The 24,923-nt window shown below is 36.9% G+C and overlaps 1 protein-coding gene across 2 annotated transcripts in view; it reads left to right on the top strand.

The window, feature by feature from the left end:
* Positions 1 to 24,923, top strand: part of LOC131430053 (kinesin-like protein CG14535) — a 377,655-nt gene that overhangs the window by 64,994 nt on the left and 287,738 nt on the right. For both annotated transcript variants that reach the window (XM_058594676.1, XM_058594674.1), the window contains exons 3-4: positions 17,865 to 18,075; positions 18,428 to 18,485. In XM_058594676.1, coding sequence (XP_058450659.1) covers positions 17,930 to 18,075; positions 18,428 to 18,485 — 204 coding nt within the window. In that variant the 5' untranslated portion in view covers positions 17,865 to 17,929. The remainder of the gene's footprint in view (positions 1 to 17,864; positions 18,076 to 18,427; positions 18,486 to 24,923) is intronic.

The following is a 24,923-nucleotide window of genomic DNA, read 5'->3' as shown; positions in this document are numbered from 1 at the left end:
ACTCGACTTACAAAGTGTTATAACTACCGACGACGACGTCGGATCGAGATGGAACCATGGAATCATTATCATATCGAGCAGCGATCCGTGCCAATATCTGAGTGTGTGCATCATTCGATTATTTGCATTTTATTGTAGAATCATCAGCATCAGCATTTGCCTCAGACCGATTCCACTTTTGCTAATTGTTCCGATTCGACACAGTAGTAAAAACTGCTTAAATTCTTCGAAGATTTACCACTGACCCGGATTCGTGACTTTTACGATCGCTCACAAAGACACAATGGATTGGTATTGAATTCCGGCAGTGGCGGCACTCGAAGAACCAATACCTCACCGAAGGGAAGAAGGTGGGACCAAAAGGACGCTTATCTCGATTGGCTGTCTTGGCTTCTTGGCGTGGCGATTTTACTCTCGAGTAAGATGTTAACAGTCATTTTTGACAGCTGACAATTCGATACGGTCGGTAAAACTGACCGTTCTAAGATACGAGAGCGGCGCGAAAATAAGACGTGTGACTGGCACACGAAACAGGAACTACGAGACGGCATTGTGTAAAACTCGGTGAATACAGAGCTGACCATTCATGACGGTTCGAATTTTCGTTTTTTTGACCAAGCACAGTGGAATGAAGTGCGGTACGGTTCTTTTTTCGACTCGTCATGCAGGATGCAGACACGTAGTTTATGGGTCATGTTTTCTCCAGTGAAGTACATATTTTGGCTCGGTAATCATTTGTGGTTGTTTTAGTTTTAACACTTCAGTTGTTTTGGAAACTATTGAAACTGCTCCGACAATTAATGAAATGGATGGTGCAATTATTACGGCTGTTAGCTGTCATTGTCATATATACTACAGCGAAATTTATCATAGCACTTGAATGAAAACTAGAATTGTTGTGAAAATTAGTTCTGCCATCTTTGTGAAAAACGAGAGAGTTTTGGACCAGTTTTTTTGCGGTACATCTCGAACCGGGAACATAGAGCCAGTAGAAACGAAATCAAATATTCTGGCCATCAACTAATCAAACATAAGAAGCTCAAAAAAATTTAATTCGGTTTTTAATCGTCAACTCATACAAATGTTGACAGCACCCTCTTAGATTTAAATAAAACATTCGGGACATGTAGACTTTCTCACAAGGGACCATTCATATATCACGTAGACTCTCTGAGGGGAGGGTTGGTTTCATAAAAGTTGTTCAAAGTCTACGTGGTCTCTAATTTTCTATATAAAAAAAAATTAACTGCGAAGTTTTGTCAACTCAGCTAGGAAAATTTAGCATAGCTTTATTTAAGGAAATTTAGATACGGAAAAACGCGGAGCTGCAACTTTACGAAAAATACACCAGGCTGAAAGTGAGCATGCAAACTATCTCTTTCCCGTTAAACTTTTCATTTAATCTACTTTTCGAAGAAACCCCATTTTCTATCTAATCGTTTGAGAATCATTGTATCTTATTGCCACTTGTGTATCTGTAATAACTAAGAATTCATGGCACCAGTAGGTGACCGACTTCTAAAGCTGAAAACGTTCGAACTTTGATTTCGCACGGTAATACCTATCCAACAAGCCATAGATTGTCAAAATCCGTCCATTTTCAACGGAGATATCGATATTTTTGTGAAAGCGACTTTTCGTCTTACTGCTGGATCAGCGCTGGCTGGCAAAGAAATGCTTGGGAGCAACATAAAACACGATTTTTTATACTGTTACATACATTTGTTTCTAAGTACCAAAAAGACTGTGTACAGCATGATATTTTGCCTCGGACCGATTTTAGCACGGTTCGTTTTTGGCAACATAATTGTTCGAATATGCCATATGTAAACCAGATGATGGCAGAATTTTCGAGTTGAAAGCAATTCCATAATTATATTGACTTACAGCAATAAATTCTAGAAGAACATAACACCCATATACCATTCGAATCAGTTCGTCGAGATCAGCAAATGCTTGTGTGACAAATAATTTCACTGAATTTTCTCGTAAATTACTCAACCGTTTTCTACAAACTCAGATTCATATGAATAGTCGTATGCTCCTACACAAGGTTCCTGAATTACGTTTGGATCCGACCTCTGGTCACGGAACTACAGGATGATATGTGAAACGAAATTAAAACTGTGTAACTCAATTTTCTCGTAGATGGCTGAACCGATCTAAGATTCAAATGAAAAGTTTTAAGATTCTATACAACATCTTGTTTTTTAGTCAGATCCAACTTCTGGTTTCGGAGACACAGGGTGATTAGTACAAAAATGTGTGTTTCACATAAATTAATCAGGTTCATCGGGTTAGCAGATTTGGATAGTTGACAACCAAATAAACTTATTTCATTTTTGGTTGTGTTCAGTTTTCGTTTCGGAAGGCACCCAAAAATTTAATTCGCGCTACGATTATTCCAAGATGTCTACACTGATTTTCAAACATTTTGAAACAAATGTAAACTATACAGCAGGTGAATTTATCTCACTTCAGCTAAACCGATTTTCGAATTCCGGCTCCTGTATCGAATCGTTTCTCAAAGCTCAATCGTTTTCTAAAAAAAAACCAAATCGAATTTCAGAAACAAAAGTTCAAATTAAAATAAATCCAATTTTATCCAGTTCTGACTTCCGATTCTGGAATTATAGGATGATGAATTTTTGAAATATAAAGCGATATAGAAGAAGTTGGACTCAAAAATATTGCAATTTATTCGTCATACGAATCGGTTTGGGTTATGCTGGTTCCTGAATATCGGCTCTGGAAGTACCTTAAATAATCGTAAACTCTAAAGTAGAACTTACTTCGACATATCATGGAATGTTTAATCGATTGTTACACTTTTAGAGTCAAATTCGATCCGATTTGCAGTTTCGACATTACAGAGTAATGAGTAATTAAAATTGAAAATTGCAAGTTAAAACGACGGACAGGGACGGCTAAACCGATTTTCACAAACTATAATTCAAATTAAAGGTATAATTGTCTCATACAAATTTCCAGGATTTATTTTTTCGATTTGGATTATTTGCCGATTTCGGAAATACAGGATGATTAGTGTAAAAGCTCCAATTTCAAATTACTTCCTCACTGGATCTGGAGCAGGATTCTGGAGCTGGATTCCGGATTCCAAACAAGTTTTTTACTCAAAAAATTTGACAAAGATACTGGGAATGCTCTAGAATCGTAAACCTGGAATTTGATCCTGATTTTGGATTCTGAACCTGAAGCTGGATTTCGAATTATAACTCTGGACTTGGATTCTGGACCAAAATTTTGAAGTATGATTAAGTACCTGGTTTCTGGATCTGAGCTATGGACCTGCATTCTGACCTTGGATCCTGATTCTGTGTTCTGAAACTGATACATAATTCTTTATTTGGAATCTGGATCTGGACCTGGATTCTGTACATGGATTCTAAGCCAAGATCTCAATTCCAGACCAGGATTCCGTACTATTATTGGAGCTCAGAACCTGGACCTGAATTGAATAACTTGACCTATCTTCTGAATATGAATTTGTGATCTAAGTGCAGAATCTGAATTCTGAACCTTAAATCGGGACCTCTGTTCTGGATCTGAATTCTGAATTCTGGAGATTCTGGGCCAAAATTATTGACAGAGATGTTTTACCTGAAACTGAATTCTGCATCTTGATCCTGGATTTCAATTTCCAAAATATACTTAGACTTTGGCTCTGGGCCAGAACCAGTTTTTGAACCTGAAACTAGATCCTGAACCTTGACTCGCCACCTGAGTTCTGGACCAAGTTTCAGAAAATGGACCTGGTTTCTTCAGCGAAAATCGGGATCCGAATTTTAGACCTATAATTTTATACTTGGGTTATAGGCTTGAACTCCTGACAGGAATACAAAGGCTTTCGTGTGTTTTGGACATAAGTTCTGATCCCAGGCCTAGATTGTGGGTTTGAATTCCTGACAGAAATTTTAGATCTGATCCTAAATTCTGAACCGGGAGGAAAATAATTTTTCCCATACAACCTTGTCCCACCCTAGTGAACACATTATTTTTGCAACGGATAGAATCCAATGGAATTGTTTTTCGCAATGATACATTGGGCCGTATGAATAAAATGTAGTAAAGTCTCTTGTTTGTAGTATCTTCTCAAAAACATAGTCCACAGAGTAAAACACGTTTGGTTTGGTTTTAATTTTCTACTTCACTTTATTTGTCATGAATAAAACGTAGCACGCTTGAATTTCGGTAGTAAATGCTACATGTGGATCACGTTCCTGTCAAAAGCAGAGACTTTACTACACAACAACGTTCGAACATGTAGTATTTACTACAATTTTTCGGTAGGTAGCTCCAGAGGTTGCTACTCGTGTGTTTGCTGATAAAGTGAAGTAGAAAATTAAAACCAAACCAAACGTGTTTTAATCTGTGGACTATGTTTTTGAGAAGATACTTCAAACAAGAGACTTTACTACATTTTATTCATACGGCCCATTACCCACATGTTTATATAAATTCGCGACTCAATTTTGGCTATGCCCACTAGTGGCTGTAGGGACCAGTTTGGGAATCACTGCTGTACATAGTCTATTTGGTAAAGACTGTCCCAGAAAGTATGGACGCAACCATAAACCGTTGCCATTTCGCAATGGTTCAGAATCTGTCAATTTTTATGGCTGCGTCCTGTTGTTTACACTCTTCTCTAACCACTTGTGCAGTTGTTTATTCATTTTCATTAGTTTGTTTCGATATGCGTGGACTTTCAGCAGAACAACGTCGAAAAATTGTGTACAAATGGTGCACAGAACGCGGACTGTCACTGAGAAAGATAGCAAAAATGGAAGGAGTAAGTGAAAAAGCCGTGCGAAATGCAATCAGGAAGTTCGGTGAGGATAACACCTTTGAGGATAAACCTAAAACGGGTAAAAAAACCTCAGTTGGATAAACGTATACTGAAGGCGTTCGAGCAAGTAAGTGTAAGTGTTTAACCAGTCCGAGACATCGAGTGAAGTCGAAAAATTTGGTAAGAAAGCTATGGTCTGGCAAGCAATTTGTAGCTGCGGTAAGATTTCGAAACCCTTCATCACCACTGCTTCAACGAACAGCGAAATATATATCAAGGAATGTTTACAAAAACGACTTCTATTCATGATTCGAAGCCACAAGGATCCTGTTGTCTTCTGACCAGATCTTACTTCTTGCCACGAAATCAACGGTAGAATGGTATACTACCAAAAATGTTACTTTCGTCCCAAAAGACATGAATCCACTAAATTGCCCACAACTTCGACCAATTGAGGAATTTTGGGCATTAAGGAAGGCACATCTTAGGAAACATGTCTCGGCCATTCAACAGTTCGGAAACATTGGAAAAAAGTGTCAAAACTTGTCGCCAAGAAGTCTGTACGGAATTTAATGCGTGCGCCAGCTAGTCTACAATGGCTAAGTAGCAAATGTTGATAATAATATTCTGTTGTTGTAGTCTAATATTATCCGTATATCGAATAAAATATGAATCTAACACTTGTGAATTATTCACAGCGAAATCAAAGTGCGTCCATACTTTCTGGGACAGTCTTTACTTAAAAAAAATTGCATGCAACAGCATTAAAAAATGTGCTACATTTTGCTCCCAAACAGCACTTTTTCACACAACGCTCAACACTTCTACTGCTGGAATGGGGGGAAAAGTCGCTTAAACAAAAATATCGATCTTCGCTTAACATGGACGAATTTTAACAATCTATGGTTTGTTGATTAGCTTTTACTGTGTGTGGAATCTGAGTCTAAAAACATATTATGTTTACAAAGACAATTGTGTCAGATACTGTCAAACAACTGAAAATTTTAAGATAAACCTTCGTATAACTCGAAAAGTAAACCGATCCGACCTCAAAAAACAGTCAATAGCGTTAAGGCCGACGAGCAGATCCTAACTATTTTTTATAATTATTAAAAGCGGTAAAAACATAACTGTATTAAGAAAAATGTATCAAATATTCATCAGGCCTGTGAAATTGATCGCATAAGCTTAACACGCGAGGAACTTTAAAATTGCATCAAAGTAGTTAATGGACTCGAATAGAAATTTATATACTTGCTTAATAGATAGTATCCAATATATTATTTTAAAACAGTTCAGATCTCAAACTGTATTGCAGAGTGAAGACTTCATAATTTAGCTTGTGAAAAGAATGATAAAATCCATTAGGCACTTAAAATAGTCCAACGCACAATTCAATAAACACTAAACCACTTGAACTGATGTTCGTCTGCCTCGCCGTCACCCGATTTCACACATTTCATTCACAACTCGTATACTCTGAAACGAATGAACATTTCCTAAAACATTCTCCATCATGTTTAAAAATAGTCACATGCTTCGCAGACGATTGGATGATGCAGTCTTCAATTGTTTTTGGGAAACGAGACGGAATCATCGCGTATCGAAATTTCGGTAGTCTCGTAGACCAAAAAAAAGAACAAAAAAAAAAAAGGACCAACTTCTTTCCACGCCGGAGTCCGTCCCCAGAATTGTTGGGCCAAATTGTGCACGCCTTTTTCACTGCGTCACACATTAATCTATCCGGCCGGGTCATATATCATATTTTTTCGGTTATGCTCTTATGTTGGGCAGGTTTGCCACTTGCGTGAGGCTTAGCGTGAAGAAGCGAAAACTAGCGGCAAAGAGAAATGGGTGTATTAACTCAACCGCTAATTCGACATGCGATACGACATAGGAGCAAACCAACGACGACACGATCAACGAGCGTGCTTTCCAATGGGGCGTTGATTCTTTTCGTAAGAAGATGCCACAACCAGGGCGACATTGGGCCAGGCACTCGCCGGGCCAGCAACGGCACGGAGCCACTTGGCAGTAGCAGAATGGCGAAAGATTGGTCGGTGATAAAGTTGACAGCGAATAGGCTTGCAAGTTGTGACAAGTGGCATGAACTACCAGCTGTCTGCATGTCCCGGGTCATGCCGCGGGATTGATTGAGTGTGCAATGGCTGGGGTCTACGAAAGCATGAAAGGAAGGAAAGAGGAACGGAAACCGGGCCTGGAAACGTGTGAATATTAGTAGTGATTTAATGGATGAGGATAAACTGTTACTGGAGTGCCTTATTCCGAGATAATGGATTTCGGTTCGAGTGATATTTATACACTTGGGTAAATGCCTTCTGGTAAAGGATGAACAAGCAAAGCCGTTATGGATTGAACCGCTGGGAGTTGAAAGTGACGCCGGCTGTAAGGTTCAAATTGATGCATTGAAAAAATAAAATCTCCAGTTGTTCAGTAATGTATCAAGAAGTCAATTTTCTTGGGTGATGAGTCTCGTACTTATAACCCATGTCAATTTAGCCCTTTGACTAATTACCAAATTCTTCTAGTTTTAGTTGTCCGCAGTCTTCAGCTGAAAAGGCCACCAACCGCTTTGACCGCTTAACACTATTTCTTTTCATCCGCAACAAGCTCATAAGAGAAACATTTATGCAACTTCCGGTGACGTGCGCGCGGGAGTCGGTGACCGAATGCCGACACAGAAAAATATACCCGCGCTGGTGTACTTGAAGACATAAACATAGACTGGGATGAGCGAACAAAACAGAAACGACTGATCAAAAGTGCAATTTGAAAAGTGGAATAGACATCTTCGGGTGTGCTCCCGAGGACCGCAGCAATATCCGTGGTTCCCCGTTCCAGCTCATGGATTCCGAACATGTGTGCGTGTGTGTGTGTCTCGGAGAACAGACTCCACCACGTCGTCGTCACTGTTTCCAATCCGTCTTCATTTTTTTTTTGTTCGTTTGACTACGAATAGCATAAATAAACTCGACAATTGTTTACATTTTTGGAACTGAACTTCATCGTCGGTGCGATCTCGCGGCAAAGGTTCATAAATATACATCACCACCAGGCATCAGGCTTGTCTTGAAAACAGTGATCTATTGAAAAATACGTTACGGAAACCAAAAAAACGGCAACAGAATCCGAGCGCGCTAAAATTTTAATTATGCAGAACTGGTTGGACAGTCTTCAGAGTTGTCAGAGCTGAACATGCCATTTCAATATTTCGGAATTTCATTACGGCACATCTTGAACGTTTAATCGACGACACGACCTGCCACTCGACTATCAAAACTGTATCGCAAATTTAACTATCCCTCAGTAACTGGTAATGTCAAAACGAATTCACTTGAAAAAATGTTGGAACTGACAACACAAGTTGGTAAATTATTGATTTTGAAAACAGTTACCAGTAGCCTTGTTAAGTACATATGGTATGTAAACAAAAACAAGAGATTCTCACTTAAAACGAAACCACTGAGTGTAGTTGGCCCACTGGCAGGTATTAAATTTATTCTTTCAGGGAGTTTTGAGTCATTTTTTATTTATTTGTATCTTTTTTTTAAGAACTGAAACAATACAAAAAATAGTATATCTTACGATGAAAGACTTAGCGAATTATGCAATTATGATCCGGGGGTTTGCGTCAGCAGTTCAACATAATCTGCTGACGCACTGATGAGTCGAAGACGAAACGTAAACTTAAGTGAAAATGGTTATGTGCACCTAGCATAAATTTGGGGGTAAAAGTATACTTTTTTCCCCTTCAAATTAACACAATATGTACGGCCAGTAAGCCGAAACTTGTTTCGTTCGAGACGTCAGGTTAGACGTTACACTTCATGTGTACCAAAAAAGTGTCTTGCAAATTGCATTAACTTTACGTCTGCTCAGCGGATTATGTTGATCCGGGGGTTTGCGTCAGCAGTTCAACATAATCTGCTGACGCACTGATGAGTCGAAGACGAAACGTATACTTAAGTGAATTATGCCAGATTTCTACTAAAATCTGGAATTTCAATTTTTCCGTTTTCGATCGCCTCTCGTTCTTGTTGCTTTATTAAATCGAGCGCATCCTTACGATTTAAACCATAATTGCTCATGAAAATTCGGATGGCCCATTCCCATATCAGAACTATATCAATAAATTCCGTAAACTACAAAAAGATATGAAAAATGTACAATATTACTTTATTTATGCTTTTATTACCACCCCATGTGATCGATAAAACGGGGAATTGACGCAACCGAGGGTGGATAGTTTTGCTTCCGGATAACATTTTTCAATCCATTGTTTCGCTTGCACGATGTTTTTACCCATTAAAAAACCATGTTTTATCAAAACACGAAACTCGGATTTTTTCCATTTTTTAAACAAACTACAAAACGACTTTACTCCAACCTCGATAACTCAGCTGTTTCTGGTCGGATCGACTTAAAATTTTGACCCGTTTCAAGCAAAGGTTAGTACTCTAGAAAGACGTGGTTACTGGTTTACTATGAGCGCCATCTCTGCTTTAGTCTCGGGACTTATTGATCCATGTGTTATACTGGAGGTGCACTTACCACTAAAATAATCTGAAAATGATTGATAATGTGTACAAGATTTTAATCATCAGATTGTTCAGAACGAAATGCAGTTTACAAGAACTATATCAAAAAAATTTAAAATTGATTGTTGGAATAGGTTTTGTATCTAAATTTGTATATGCAATAGTATGTAATTGTTTTTTCATGTGAAATAGTGTCATTGTTTTTTGTCAGTTTTAGAAAATCATGGTTATAGATAATTGTGATATCTTTCCTTAAGGAGGAAGAGCTGTAATGTCAGCGTTCTGAAAATGCATTTCTTTCATCGTAGATGTGCTCTGACACGATCATGGACAGAAAATAAACAGCTTAAATAATGTGTTCTGATGAAGAGCTGGTCTCTTTATCGGTTGATCTTCAAGCAAGCAACAACTTTTATTCCAACAGTACCGAAAGTCAACACTACCGAAAGTCGAAAGGGATCTAAACAATGAAGAAAGTCATCATTTTTGTGAATTTTTCCAGGATTGTCGCTCAACAAAATTAATTCAAATGTTTTGCATGAAAAAAGCATCATTCGAACAACATTTTGTAATTTTTCGTGGAAAAATATTGAGAAATAAGTCGGTTCTCAAAAATACCGAACGCCTCTAAAAAATCATGCTTTGCGGTGTCCACTGTATCTCAGCGCAGATTAATGAGAAGTGAACAAATAAACGCAGAACAGTTAGAGAAGAAGTTTTCCTAGACCCCAACGTTTCTGTTTGATTTTTTTAATTTTTGGTATTTGTTCAAAGTGAAAGCTACGATTTTTCACGAAAAAATTCGCCACATTGTAGCTGTTAAACCTCCTCAAATGAACAATCAACGAAAAGGAAAACGTTGGGGTCTGTTTTTTTTCTATGTAGAAAGTGTGTGCAAAATTTGAAAAAACTTGGTGCAGTAGGTTTTGAATAACGATGGACACGGACTTTCAAAACCTGCTTTCGAGAAAAACGCGTTTAAAGTTTTTTGTCTAGAAATTAATGGGAACAATTAATTACTCCAGGGAGCCCGTAGGGTCTAACATTTAAAAAAATCATATTTTTTCTTTTATAATTTATCATAATGAAACATTTCATGAATGTTGGGCCTGTGCGCCGAGCTCTTGCTTCTTCGTAGAATGAGATAGCAATAGATAAAGGTCCATAACTTCCAGAGTTTCGTTCCAATAGACTTGAAAAATTCACAAAAAATTATTGAAATGTTTTACTATAGGAAAATATGAAGAAAATAATAAATGATTTTTCAAAAGTGGCTTCAAACATTACAGAGCGACTTCTGACCTCGACGCGTATAGCTAAATTTTGTACTTTCGTGAATAGAAAGAACCCCTCCCTTCCCAATCGTATCTAAATCTTCAGTGTTAACAAACAGCCTATCACAACTTCAGGACAAAGTATGATGTTGCCCAATTTATAATATTTCCGATGTTTCCTTTTAACCAATCTATATATATATATATATATATATATATATATATATATATATATATATATATATATATATATATATATATATATATATATATATATATATATATATATATATATATATATATATATATATATATATATATATATATATATATATATATATATATATATATATATATACATATATATATATATATATATATATATATATATATATATATATATATATATATATATATATATATAATAGCGGAAAAAGTGTGTGTTGCTAATGTTCTCTGGTATGCGTGGACCGATCTACAAATCTGTATGAAATGTTCAAAACGACGAAAGTCCTTCACTCCAATTATTTACCGATAATAATAACTTAAGCTATTACCGAAAAAAGCAGGAATGTTTTGCAATAATCAAAAGAAAAGTAAACAAAGAGAATCTCTCATTGTTACATTCTTCGTTTTGAACATTTCATACAGAAATGCTTTTTTTGTTTCAAAGGTTACGTTTATTCGGAGGTTTTAGGTTATAGTACATAAGGAAAATTCTTCGGGAAAGTAAAAAAAAACTAGAAAATTGGTTCATTTGGAATTGGAAATTTTCCGTGCAATGCATGCTAGATCTCCGATGATTGTTTGGCTCGTATCGAGTTATGCAATGTTGCTGCCCGCTGGAGAGCAAAATATGAATACTAGATTATTAATAAAATCGTTTGGCGCCAAACGAGCTGATTTGTTTTCAAATTTTACTGAGCCTAATTGATTCACGTGTTTCTTTATTTCGAACCACATGTTCAATTAATGTCGTTTTCGCTTGAGAAAACTGAAACTGACCCAGGGTAGTTTCATCAAACAAACACTTTTCACTAAACTGTGTTGGGTTCGCACTTAGCAACGGGGGTTTGAGCAAAACTGAAATAAAAACCAGGTTTGAAACTGGTTCGATTTCCAGTTCAACAACGTTGAAACTAGGTTCGAAACTAGCTTCAAACAAACAGTTTTACAGCAGTTAGGGTGGTTATGATTCGTTGTTTTCTTCAAATTTCAATAATGTGAATCTCTATCTTCAGGTTGGATGTAATCTCTGTTCGATTGATGGACTTTAAGAATAATTTGAAAATATGTGCATTCGCTTCGAGTTTTCACGTCGCTATAATAGTAGTGCTGAACAATTTTCGAACTCTTCGACAATAAAAGTCGTGCAATCGGTAAAAAAATATGGCGACTCTACTATTGAGATGATAGCAAATAGCACAAAAGGTTTAAGACCATAATCACAGTTACAAGCGTGCGAAAATCATTTCAAATATCGCTTCATTGGATCGAGCATCAATAATAGACACTTGATACCTTTGTAGATTTTGTGCGTATTTTTCTCAAAATGTCTTTCAAATTTAATAGATTGTTCCAAATTTCAAGTACGGTTATTCATTTGAGCCCAAACGTCTTCATTTGACCCAGACACGATCCAAATTATATCAACCCGTTCGAGACATTTGGGCCTATTTTTCTTTAAACATCGGTTTTTGCAGAGTACTTCGAAATTTCAATTGACTATGTGGCTATAAACAGTTCCGTACAGGATACTCTAACCAACACTTCTGTCGCTTTTACGGACATCAACGAACGGGATTTGAGAATCATCACGTTGACATTTTTTTCCTCTTTGAAACGATTCATCAACTTTCTCACAAACTGAAAAGTTTCTGCGATCGAATTAAAAACAATTGTTGGTTCATTTTATCATTCACTTTCATTGATCGCGAACAATCATGGCCACATTCTTCTGAAACCATTTTTCACATAGGTCGTTTGATTATTTTGATTTTGTGAGTTTAGTGAGTTCTCCTAAATAGCTTTAGATGCAGAAATAAGGGTAACAAGTGCCAAACGCACAAAAACAAATGTGTAAGGTACAGTAACAGGTGCAGAAAATACAAGAACGCGTACAGACATGAGAGAAACAAATATTGAAAATACTAGAACAAGTGCAGAGAGGAACATGTTGTAGAGAAAGCACAGGAACAACCACAGAGTACTGAAACAGATGTAGAAACTGATATATACAATTCAAAATCAAGAGCAGAAAGTACAGGAACAGGTTCAGAAAGTATAACAATAAAACAAAAAGTACAGAAGCCAATGCAGAAAAAAAGTTCAAAGTTAAAAGGTTAATGGCAAATGTTATCGAGGGAACAATTCCAATGACTCCCACTGATATGTCATTTAAATTTAAACGTCATTTTCCCATTCGTTTAGCTTTTATGTTACCGTCAATAAAACACAAGGGTAATCGTAAGGAGTTTGTGTCATGAAGTTTGAGTTTTTACATGGAAAATTGTTGTTTACCGAAAATGGAGAAACAAAAAGTGTTTTTTATCGCAGAACAGTTATTCTCAACCTGTGGCTCCGTCTTTTTGACAATAACCAATAAAATTGATTGAAAGTAGTTTTGATTTATTAAAATCTGATCTAATATTATTGCGCTACGAAGTGTGCAGGGGTCCGCTAGTTCTATATAAAGAACTAATAATAAAAGTAGATCGTTTATTTATACCCAAACAGATATTCTTACTCAGAAGACGAATTTAGCAGTATCTTCATGATCCTAATTCTTTAAGAATGGAATTAAAAATACTTCGATGATTTGTAGAAGGTACTATAAATAATACAAAGAAGTTATTCGGCGGCCCTTATAAAAACAAATCAACAAATATGCGAATAGAAAATAAATATTGTATGAAAATGCAATATTTTAATAATAATTGTTTTTATCAATGGTCTGCTGTTTCGTTTTTACTCAACCTGCTTTGGAAAAACCCATGACAAATGGGCGCTGTGCAACATCCGGCGCGTGTTTTATAAGTTTTAAAATAATTGCTGGCCCACCAATTTTTAAGATTCTACGATATTTTATTTGATTTAGATTCTACGATATTTTATTTGTTTTTGGAGTGCATATTCCAAGCCGTCTACACCCAGCCAACCAATAAGCACCAACAGTGACTGTAATTTGGTAAAGATGTCTTCTTGTCCAGTTTATCACAAAGCTTATCATAGTGAACAGTATTTTGGCAATATTGACATGTGGCCATCTGATTGTCATAGGTAACAAGTGATTTGCACGGAACCGATACTCATAAAGAAGGTATAGTCTTCTTCAAACGCATGCGTAACAAACGTAAGCCACTTTTCGATGGAAAGAATCTCTCCGTACTGGGACATAGTTTACGAAAAATTTCATTTCGCCATAACTTTTTGAAGAAAATATTTTTTTCATTGTTTCGTTTGGAAAATTGTTTAAATTATCAAGTAGAACCGAACTATACACACTTGAACAAAAAATAAAAAATAATAGACATTTTTCTGGACGATTTTACGAGTTCTGACCATAAATAAAATTATGTCTAATTAATGATAATAAATCCAAAGAAACGAAATTTCACCTATAAAAGGGCGGCGCATCAGACAGGGCGTAGGGCGACAGCAAGCCTAAATCCACCACTGGTTATATGCTTTTCACTATTTTGCATTGATAGAAGTCGAAAGATACAAAATATAGGATTCTTATTTATAGAAATGCGTCCATCATACCATTTCATTTCATATTTGAAATCATTTATATTCCAAGACATAACGCCAGAGTTTATAGTGCAAAAGAGACCATCGTAACAGAAGCTGACAGGTATTGTTAATATGAGGCGCCTTACGTTTAAGACCAGGTTCCCTTCAACAATTTTCAAAAAATTGATCTAATTAATCCCGAGGGTACAAGCGACCGACAATTTTATAGAAAATAGGGACTACGGTGCGCGCCAAGGCACAATTAATCGCAGATAAAAACTTTGTTCGGTTTTTTCTCTGTGCCACGTTTTTCAACTGGGTGTCACTCATATTCCAAAACCACTGCACGTATCAACATGAACCAAACGGCATTTCACTAGTTAGATGTCTCTCTATGGTCGAAACTAAAGGGAGATTTTTTGGTGGTATCTTTTTGGCAACACTGTTTTTGACGGATCACGCGCGAATCATGGCTTGTGTTATTGTCAAACTTGTTCAGTTTGGTCTATAATTTAAAAATTATAGACCAAATTGAAGAAGCACTGGAGCAAGATCCATTTTTTATGTCGAAAAATTGTGTTCAGTGACGAAGCTCATTTTTTGGTTGAATGGATACGTCAAAAAAGCTCGTAGCTCTCGTAATGTGGCAAAATTGCCACATTACAAGAGCTACCAATGCATTCCAAGAAAAGTCACTTTTTTTAAAAATCAAATCTTATACCTCACCCTTTATAACCAAAAACATTCATTGTATTTGAAATAGTTATTAATAATTAAAAGTGCATAAAAAGGTCGAAAATTGAAATTGGCCACAAATTCGTTTTTTCTGTGTGAAAATTTTTCATTCCAGTTTCGACCATTTCGAGCCAATTAGACTCACCAACAAATCGAACGAGTTTGAGCAGCTGTTTTCAGAGCCGCCATATTGAAATATGAATAGAAAAATGTTACTATATTCTTATATGTACTTTTATTTGTAAAAAGGTATAATTTTGAAATATTGTTCAAAAAATAATTGGAATTTAAAAACTTGGAGTAGGTGATATCAGAGACATAGCCACGAGATGGACGTGCATTCGAGATGCATAAAGATATGAAATTATATACCGTTTGACCGATTGGGATTTTGTAGTCCTGAAAAGGACCATTCGATTTCGGAAGATTGCTTTTGTGTTATAGGTACTAGAGCGGCAGTTTTCTAAATAAGGTTTTTTACGTTACTTTTGGGGCCCCGGAAAAGACCGTTAGTGGCTTTTGAGTCATGGAAAGGACTTTATGGTTACGGATGATTACGTTTGTATTCCATGAAGAAGGGCGTCAGTCAAAGTCACTTGCAAGTTTGCGACTTAACCTAGAAGAAATCATTACATGAATATTATCATAACACAAGTCGTATAATCGCTCATATATTTCAATATTTCATACATCTCAATATATCAGTGAAAGAATCTATCAAAATGCTGTACGGGATTCATTTCTGGCATTCAGTAAAGGCAAATTGCGGAATTCTCTACGATATTAAACACTGTTCGGAACATTGTTCTCGAGCGCGATGCAGCCAAATGACAGCTTTATTTCCACTCGTGTGGTGCGAATTTCTTATAGCGAAAAGTGCACAAAGCTAATCAAATTCTTCTAGATTTGTACTAAACTGATGACCCATCGTTGTTCACTTTTCGTTTTCCTTTTCACCACTGCAAACGACCAGCAGCTGGGTGACGCAATCGCTTTTGTTTGAAGCGAAACTTACACTGCGAATGTCCAACAGCAGATATTCTCACAGAAGAACTAGTTGTTGTTTTTTTATGCATTTAGGCATGAGGAACAGAACCTCACATTCGCCGTTGACTGAAACACCTTGACTGAATCTTGGCGTAGATGAAGACCTGAACATCCGATGTGTCTCCGTTCGTGGATTATCATAGACTGAATCTAGCAAACGTGCAACAGGTTTTATCTATAGATTCGCTTGATTTTGATGTTTCGTGTTGGACCTATTTGTTCACTAACAATGTTTACATAATAAACGTGGTACTAACAACAAACTTACACCTTCTTCCATTTGTTTCATGAAAGAAATAGAGAAAATATTCAAACAGGGATAAAGTTATTAAGAAATAAAATCTGGAGTAACTTCGTTACACTTTCGTCATAGAGTAAAATAGTAAAGAAAGACGTAGTCCTACGTAAAAACAAATATTACGTGACGGAACCTGACCCTTAATTGTTGTAAAATAATTTTAAGTTGTTCATGATACGAATATTTTTAACAATGGTGTAACATCATAACATCAAGACACACTATTTTGCCCAGATCATAACTAATACCACTTGTTTGTAGAATGGGAATTCTAGCCGTATTTTATTACTCATTTCTTAGTTTCGTGTTCTTACATCCTATTTCTTAGTTTGTATTACCCAGAAGTGCCATAATCCGTTAGTTTTCAACATTAAGCTGTGCTTAGAAATCATATCCATAAATGCTTAGCAATCATATCGGCTGTCACAAGCTGTTTATCAGAATCAAAATTAACTATTTATAAATTACTAAACAATGCGATACTGCTATTCGTCAAACGCGTCAAACTGTGGCAAATTGCAACACGCTTCAATACTTAGAAAACATGTTCCATTTCTGACAGTAACAAATAGCAGACCAATTGCTCTTTTCTACGAAATCGTTTCAAAGCGGGGTCACCACTCAAGCAATGTGCACAAACTGAAGCTACGAATTCGCTTGAATCGAGCACTTTCGATCTATCTCGGCTCACATAAGCAGTTCTATGCACTAGAGATGGTTGCACATGGATTAGAAATTAACATGTTCCATTTCTCGTCGATTTTCCTTTTCTGTCTCTCTCTCTCTCGCTGTTCTCGTGAGCTGCTAAGTAGAATGCAAAAGCATCGCGAGTAAGTGCCATTTGTGGTTTTTCAATTAAACCATTAAAAGCGGAATGGCTCTGCCAACCATAAATCGAACGATTTATGATTATCCTAAGTGTGTGACATCGGAACGAAGCATTATCAGCGGCCGGTGTCCGGCTTTGGCACAAGTGTCAAGAGCTTATTACGTTTTGGGAGTGGTTTAACTTAGCGGTCACATGAAGTTACGAATTCTATGGCAAAGTGAACTTAAATTTAAGCACATGAGTTGGTATGGTATAATCGAATGAAAATTAATTCTAGATAAATAATGTTAATGGTTTTTCAAAATCTTTATTTAAACTGCAACTAACTGTAAGTTGTATCCCATATTTTTTTAGTAAAACAGATTAAACTTGGTTTTAGTAACAACATTTTTAATTATGCCATGCTCGAAGAGTTTAACGATGAGAAACAAATTATATATAATATACTGCAAATAAAAAACTTATAATGGTCTTATTATTACTTTATCCTTAGAATATCTTCATTGGTAATAACAATTTTTCCAGATTTTACTTACTCTTTAGTAATTCCGTCCATCCGCTATGGTGCCACTCGTTTCAGGTCCAATGAGGCGTCGTCTCCTGTAGGAGTTCCTACGACAATTACCTCCATTTCGAGACTGAGCAATGGATCGAAAGAATGGAACAAAGATACCGGCAACATCCGCATCTGCATCGTCGTCTATGCGTCGAAAAGTTCCCGTCAAAACAAACATCCATTCCACCCAGCAGGAGAAGCCACCGACCTTGGCCGTCCCGCAGGATACGAAAATGTAAGTACAATGCCGCATTTACTTCATTTAGCTTAGGTTAGCTGGTTGTATGCGTTAGGATGTCATTTAGAGAGCAGCAGCACACGAAACCGAACAGATTGGAACAGGGCCAAAATTTTAAGCTTGGTGTGGTAAAGATAGAAAGCTAAATGACTTGAAACTGGAAGCATCGCCAGCCGGGCAGATGTGCTATGCGGGTTGCCTAGTTGGCAGGCTTTAATTTTAAAGTTTCGTTACATGCTAGAATGTGATGCACCCGGCGATATACGTGGTCGGGCGCAAGCGGAACGGTGGTCACTAATTTTCCTCTTTTCTCTACCGTTTTCGTCGAACGGTGCATACTCTATTGCAGGGGTAAAGGCAGCTGCACGGTGGCGATGAAGATGGAGACTACGATGCAGCCTACATTCGTGAGTATTTGGTAGCGTGCGGTGTTTAGTTAAGGATGGTATTCATCGGGCGTTGGTAGATGATTTGTTTTTTTTTATTCATAATTTCATGATCATCAGACGACGAATGATCAATTCAATTTATTTCACTTGTGAAATTTTTGTAGTTTTCCTTTCTCTAATATTCGTGTAGTTTACTATAAAAAAAGTACATCAAAGCCAGGGTACGACATTCCGATTGGCGGAGATTGGCCTTCTGTTTCAACAATCTTAGCAACCGACTCATAAGTATTTAGAATTATTGCATGGTCAGTGCTACGATTCAACGGACACTAAGAAAACTAAGAATAGGCCCCTCCCGAAATCGGACACTTTCATCGGTTGGTTCGATACATACTATTTATACATTCATTTGACCACTACCGATATTTCTAGAACCGGAATCTGAGAACCGGTATAGCAAGAACCACTTTGTTTGGCCATCGAATAATAGGACCTACACGGAAAAGCCAGCGATCGCAAAACAACTAAAATATTAGTTGTTTTTCTGATTTTGATTGGTTAAAATTTGGTACAACTAATCGACTGTTGTTTTAACTAATCTGTCATTTTTGATTTATCGTGCTGGCAGCTTAGCAACGACACCCAACAAGTAATGAAACGTTTCAGTTGAGTAATGCCAAACACCCTGAGCGAACAACGAAACGTTTCAATGAGATGTCACTCGTGCAATTAGGATTAGGAAATTTTTCCTTCACTTGCAGAATGGCTCGCTGGTAAACCTAATGCTACAGATACACTTTCAAGAAAATACAAATAGTACCACTTCACTTTAACAGCAAATTTTTAAGCGTTAAGCGGTTTTAATAACATTGACATGTACTGTCCTAGAATACATTACTCTCAGATGAAATTAAAACATTTATACTGTAGGAATATCTATTTAACACATGGAAAACTTGTTTTACAATTAACTGTTACTACGTAACTAACATAAATGACGTTCATTTACCATTGAAAATTTTCAATATGAAACGCTTCTGGTGAAATGAAGAGGTTTCTTGTTCTGCCTTTTGCTGTCTTCGTTCTCCGTCAAGTGACAGCATTTGAATACAACAATTTCGGTTACCTGAATGGTTATGTCAAAATCAACAGATATGTTAGTTAAATCAACAACATTTTAGTTGAAACAACCAGGGCGTGAAACAACAATTGCAATATTGTAATTTTGTGATCTGCGGGTTCTCCGTGTACATATCGGAAAAGTTTTATAACCCAAAAACCGGAAGTCGGATCCATGTGAATTTTCATAGCAATCTATGGGATGATAAAATCTTTCACTTGAATCTAATGCCGTCTTTCATTGAAAAACACTGGTGGCATGGATTGCTCTGGTTTTGCACTTTCGAGCAGAAATGTAACATTCTGACGGTGTTTCATTGCGATTTCTGATCGAAAGTGCAAAACCAGAGCAATCCACGCCACCAGTGTTTTTCAATGAAAAACGCCATAAGTTTGTGAAAAAAAAAACAGTCAAACAGTCTTCGAAAAATCGAAGCAGAGTAATTTTCACTTTGGGATTTCAATTCACTATTTCCGGTATCGGGAACAGAAATGAGTTTTTTGGCTATCAACTTCGGGTTTCGGGTCTCGGCTCAAAAGCTGGTTTTCACGGTGATTACATACCCTTTCTATATGAAGAAAGCAAAAAAGTTTTCGTTCTTAAAAAAAATTGTAGGCACAAGTTGAATAAATATTACGGGCTAGTGCTCCTGCCGACTACACCGTGAAATAGTGGTTTCAAGAGAAGCCCGAAGCAACATGACTTCCATTGCGTTTACAAAAATCAATGTCAAAATTAAAGGAAATGATACTGGATGACCAGAAAGTACCATAAGGATTAGTACTGAACAAACGTATCACTGTTTTAGCAAGATTCCGCGAATGAAGAAGATGTCCTGCATACTCAGAATTGAAAAGAGGAACGCGAGCTCAGTACGGAAGCATGTTCGCCAATGCTGATGCAAATTGGTCTACACCAATTGGATACTGTTGACGAATCCTAGATCTATTATTATAAGCCAGAGAACAGAATGATTAACCGATAATAGACTGAAATTGTGCGGAATGGTTATGAAGCTATGAAGTCGGTTCTTTTGTTTTGTCACAGTTTAATTTTTGTGGACTACCTCGAAAAAGGAAATACACCATCTACAGCAAGTACAAGTGTGTTCCGAAACCAGAAAACGGATTCGGTTGAAACAACATGACAGTCTATGAAACCATAAACCTTTCCATTCATTTGTGCAAATCGTGTTAGTCATCTCTGAGAAATTTATGTGAATTCCGTTTTGTTGTTTTTGAACGCTACTAAGAAAATTTTGCGGTTGTTACATCGTTACTCCCAATGATGAATTTGAGTTTTTAATACTCATCATCCTGTATATCCAAAGCAAATTTCATATACATTCTTGAAGGGTTGAAAAAGTCTGTAAACTCGAAAAAAGTTTGCGGCTTCAAGTTTTTTGTAAAGAATGATGCACGGAATTGGTTTAGCAAAAAAAAAAGTCCGCGGCAATTTCAAAGTCTGAAAATTTTCACGTCTGCAACTAAAACACATGTCTGCAGCTTATTTTAGAAATCTGCATATTTACAACAAATCCGGAAGGGGTTTTTTTAGGGGTTCAAACCCCCTCCGAAACTCAAGAAATTATCATATAAAACATCATATAAAAATTTTTGACCTGGTATTTGCCCGAAGTCAGCCTTGATATAGGTTTCATCGTCCATCAGAAGACACCCGTCGAACTTGGACAGCACCTGGTCATATAGTTTCCGAGGACGAATTTTGACCACACTATTCGGTTTTCTGGTTCGATTTGCTAGCTCGATACGACTTGATTCCTTCCCGGAGTCGAGTTCTCCTCACGGTACCATGGGCACCACCGAATTTTCTGGCCAAATCACGGTCCGACAGATTAGGATTCCTCTTAATCGTCTTCAAAATCTTACCACGCAGTTTCCGGTCGACAGTTCCACTCCGACGATTGGCTTGAGGCTTCCGAATCGTCGTCAATGTTTCCTTATACCGCGCAATACGGTATTTCTGGGCAATCTGGGCTTCTTTCGGCTTCCATGTTGATTGTTTACAAAGTACAGTCGATTTGCGGAATGTCAAAAATCATATGTGAAGCTGACAAAATTCCCGACACGTGGGCACCAAGAACTTCCAAATCCGGCCACCAGAAGCGCCACAATATGAGCAAAAGTTTGTTCCAATTCTAAATGAAGTAAGCTTTATCTCTAATTTTACAAAAAAAAAATGAAGATGAAAATTGATATTCAAGACCCCCTTCTCCTAGCCTGAATCCTTCCCACCCTCTTGTTTGTCGACAAATAATGAAATGTTACAAGAACACTACTTTTTAGAGGCGATTGCAATGAATCCCACACTTTTGAACACCTCTGCAATGAATATCTAAACTCGTCGAGAAAAAAAATGCCCTCATGACATCCTCTCAATTGTAAAAAGTACCTGTGCCAAGTTTGGTGATAATTGAATGAGTTGTTATGGAACTTTGATGATGTATACAACAATGTGACTTGCAGCTTCTTTATTAGCGACATTTGCTATCCTTTTACGCGTATAAATATACTTACGACCACATTGTAGTTGTTATAATTATCTGTGCCTGTTGAAAAATGTCGATTGTTGGCACACTAACTACACCACATCATCCAACCTATGAACATAAATAACAGAAATTTTGTAGATATGGTCGACTTTATTAACAATTTGAACTTTGCACCCCCTTGGATGACATCCTTACCTTATCCATCCCCACCCGTTCACCCCATAAAAATGCTCTTAGGATCATCTGAAGTGCAAATAATAACTGTACTTAGCAAAAAGTATCGTTTTATGGAAAATTCTATCAACTTCATATTAAACTTCCTTTTCTAGAGGCTCTCATTATATCCCCCACTACAAAAACCTTTAAGAGAATATTTGAGTTTTTCAAAATGGATGTATGTTATTCAAAAAGTATCGATTCCTTTTAAATTAGATAAATTTTGACATTGCCCACCCATATTAAGGGCGCTTGCTACACACTCTCTCCCCTGGAAATGTAGAGCAGCTGCTACACCCACCCCTCATATAATCAAAAATGGTTATATAGTCTTGAAAAAAGTATCGATTTTCGTGAAACTACATAAACTTTTCATGACACCACCCCCTGGGTATAACACTTGCTACGCTCCCTCCCCTATGAAAATACCCTTGTTACCATCTCTGAAGAGCAAGAAGTATCTGTGCCAAGTTTGATAGCAATGCGTTGAGTAGTTCCAGAGTTATGCCGTTACAAAGAATGCACCCTTTTTTAAAGACCCTTACTACATTCACCCCCCTTATAATCATATCTAAGTTGCGCAAAAAGTATTTTGAAAAGCATCGGTTCTCGTCAAATTAAAAAAAAATTCACGACTCCCCTCTGTTGAGGACACTTGCTACATTTCCTACCCTATGAAAATACCCCTATGATCATTTCTGAAACGCAAGAAGTACCTGTGCCAAGTTTGGTGTCAATCAGTTTAGTAGGTTTCGGAGTTATGCCGTTTTAAACATTACAATCCCCCTTTTGTCGTGAATACGACTTACTTTACTATGGGGCAGAATTTACCCTCTGAGAGAGTGATAAGTTTTTTATCGTGAATATCTCTTGTTGTATCTAACGAATCAACATAATTTTTGCTACATGCCATCGGAAATATGATCACAATTTTATGAAATTTTTTTCAATAGTGTGACATAATCTCAAATAATTCAAATTAAAGTTTTCTTAAATGTTTGGTATAAACGAGTATCAAAGAGGATAATTCATAAGGCGCGTTTGCCTATCTCGTATTTTTAAAGCTCATAGCTCAGTGATCTGTGAAAGGACTTATATAATCTAACTACCAATAGAATCGAGATTTTTCAACTTAAACGTGTATAGCAACAGCATTGAAGTACTTCAATAGTACACTATTGAAAAACCTGTCTCATTTGACCCATGTCAACACCAGCCAATCAGAACGCGTTCAGAGGAAGAGAACAAAAAATCTGCTGCTGTACAACAAATCGTTCGAGAAAAATGTTCCGAATAGTGCTTAATGTCGTAGTGAGCTCCACAATGTGGTACCTCTGAGAGGCAGGAATGAATCCCGTACAGCATCCTGATAGTTTCTTTCAATGAAATGCAAATCCGAAATGAAATAATCGACATTAAAAATTCTATATGCTGCTATTTTCACAGCCGTTAGGACCGCCCATTAGTGAAAAAGCTACAAATGGAATCTTTTACGTGACTTCATTTGTAGCTTTTTCAACCTCTTAAAAAATTGTGTGTCGTTTGCAAAGCTAGTTCCGCTTCCGACAAGAGCGATTACGTCACAGCTGCTAGTCGTTTGCATTGGTGAAAAAACAACGAAAAGAGGACAACGGTGGAGAGCATAACACAAAATCAGCCGTTCTAATGGCTCTAAAAGTTTTCTAAAAAACTATTAGGATTTCTTGCTCGCAAATCGAAGGCAAATATCCTCAGTTTAGTGCAAATCTAGAACTGTTTAATTTGATTTTTGCACTTTTGCGTTTTTGCGATAAATGTGAAAAAGGGGAATGCTTGCATAATTCATACAATTGATCAACTATTTGATATTCGGAAGTGTTAAGGAACATGTGAGTTGTTTTCGTATTCACGACATCCACTTATGTCTCTGACATTACCCACCCGCTTTTTTTAAAGGCACTTGCTACATCCACCCTCCATATATTCATATCTCAGATATGTAAAATGTTTTTATGGTCTTCAAAAAGTATCGATTCTCGTCAAGTTATATGAATTTTTCCATGATCTCCTCTTGTTAATGATACTTGCTACGCTCCCTACCCTATAAAATACCTCTATGACCATTTCTGTAACGCAAGAAGTACCTGTACCAAGTTTGGTGGTAATTCGTTCAGTAGTTCCAGAGTTGTGGCGTCACAATCATACAAACTTTCATTCATTTTATATACCTTATGATCAAAAAGGAACCGGAATTTTCATTTTAAAATTCCCGCGCTTGTCCAATCGGTAAACTTTTATTCTCTCAACGTTGGCAACTCTTTAATACACATTCTGTCAAATTTTGACGCATATCGTACGATTAGTTTTTGTTTGGCGTCTATACAAAGAAGTTGAAAAATTTTCGTGTGGCGATTTTTATAATGGATGAAAATTTAGAACAACGTGCATGCATCAAACTTTGTGTTGCAAATGGATTTAAGTGTTCCGAAACGTTGAAAATGTTAGAAAAGGCCTTTGGTGAATCGTGTCTAGGAAAAACACAGGCATACGAGTGGTATAAACGCTTCAAAAGTGGTCGTACAAACTTGGATCATGATGATATCCCTGGCCGCCCAACATCTTTAACTGA

This window comes from Malaya genurostris, chromosome 2 (assembly GCF_030247185.1).
Source record: "Malaya genurostris strain Urasoe2022 chromosome 2, Malgen_1.1, whole genome shotgun sequence".
Taxonomy (NCBI): Eukaryota; Metazoa; Arthropoda; class Insecta; order Diptera; family Culicidae; genus Malaya; species Malaya genurostris.
This window is presented reverse-complemented; position numbering and strand designations above follow the sequence as displayed.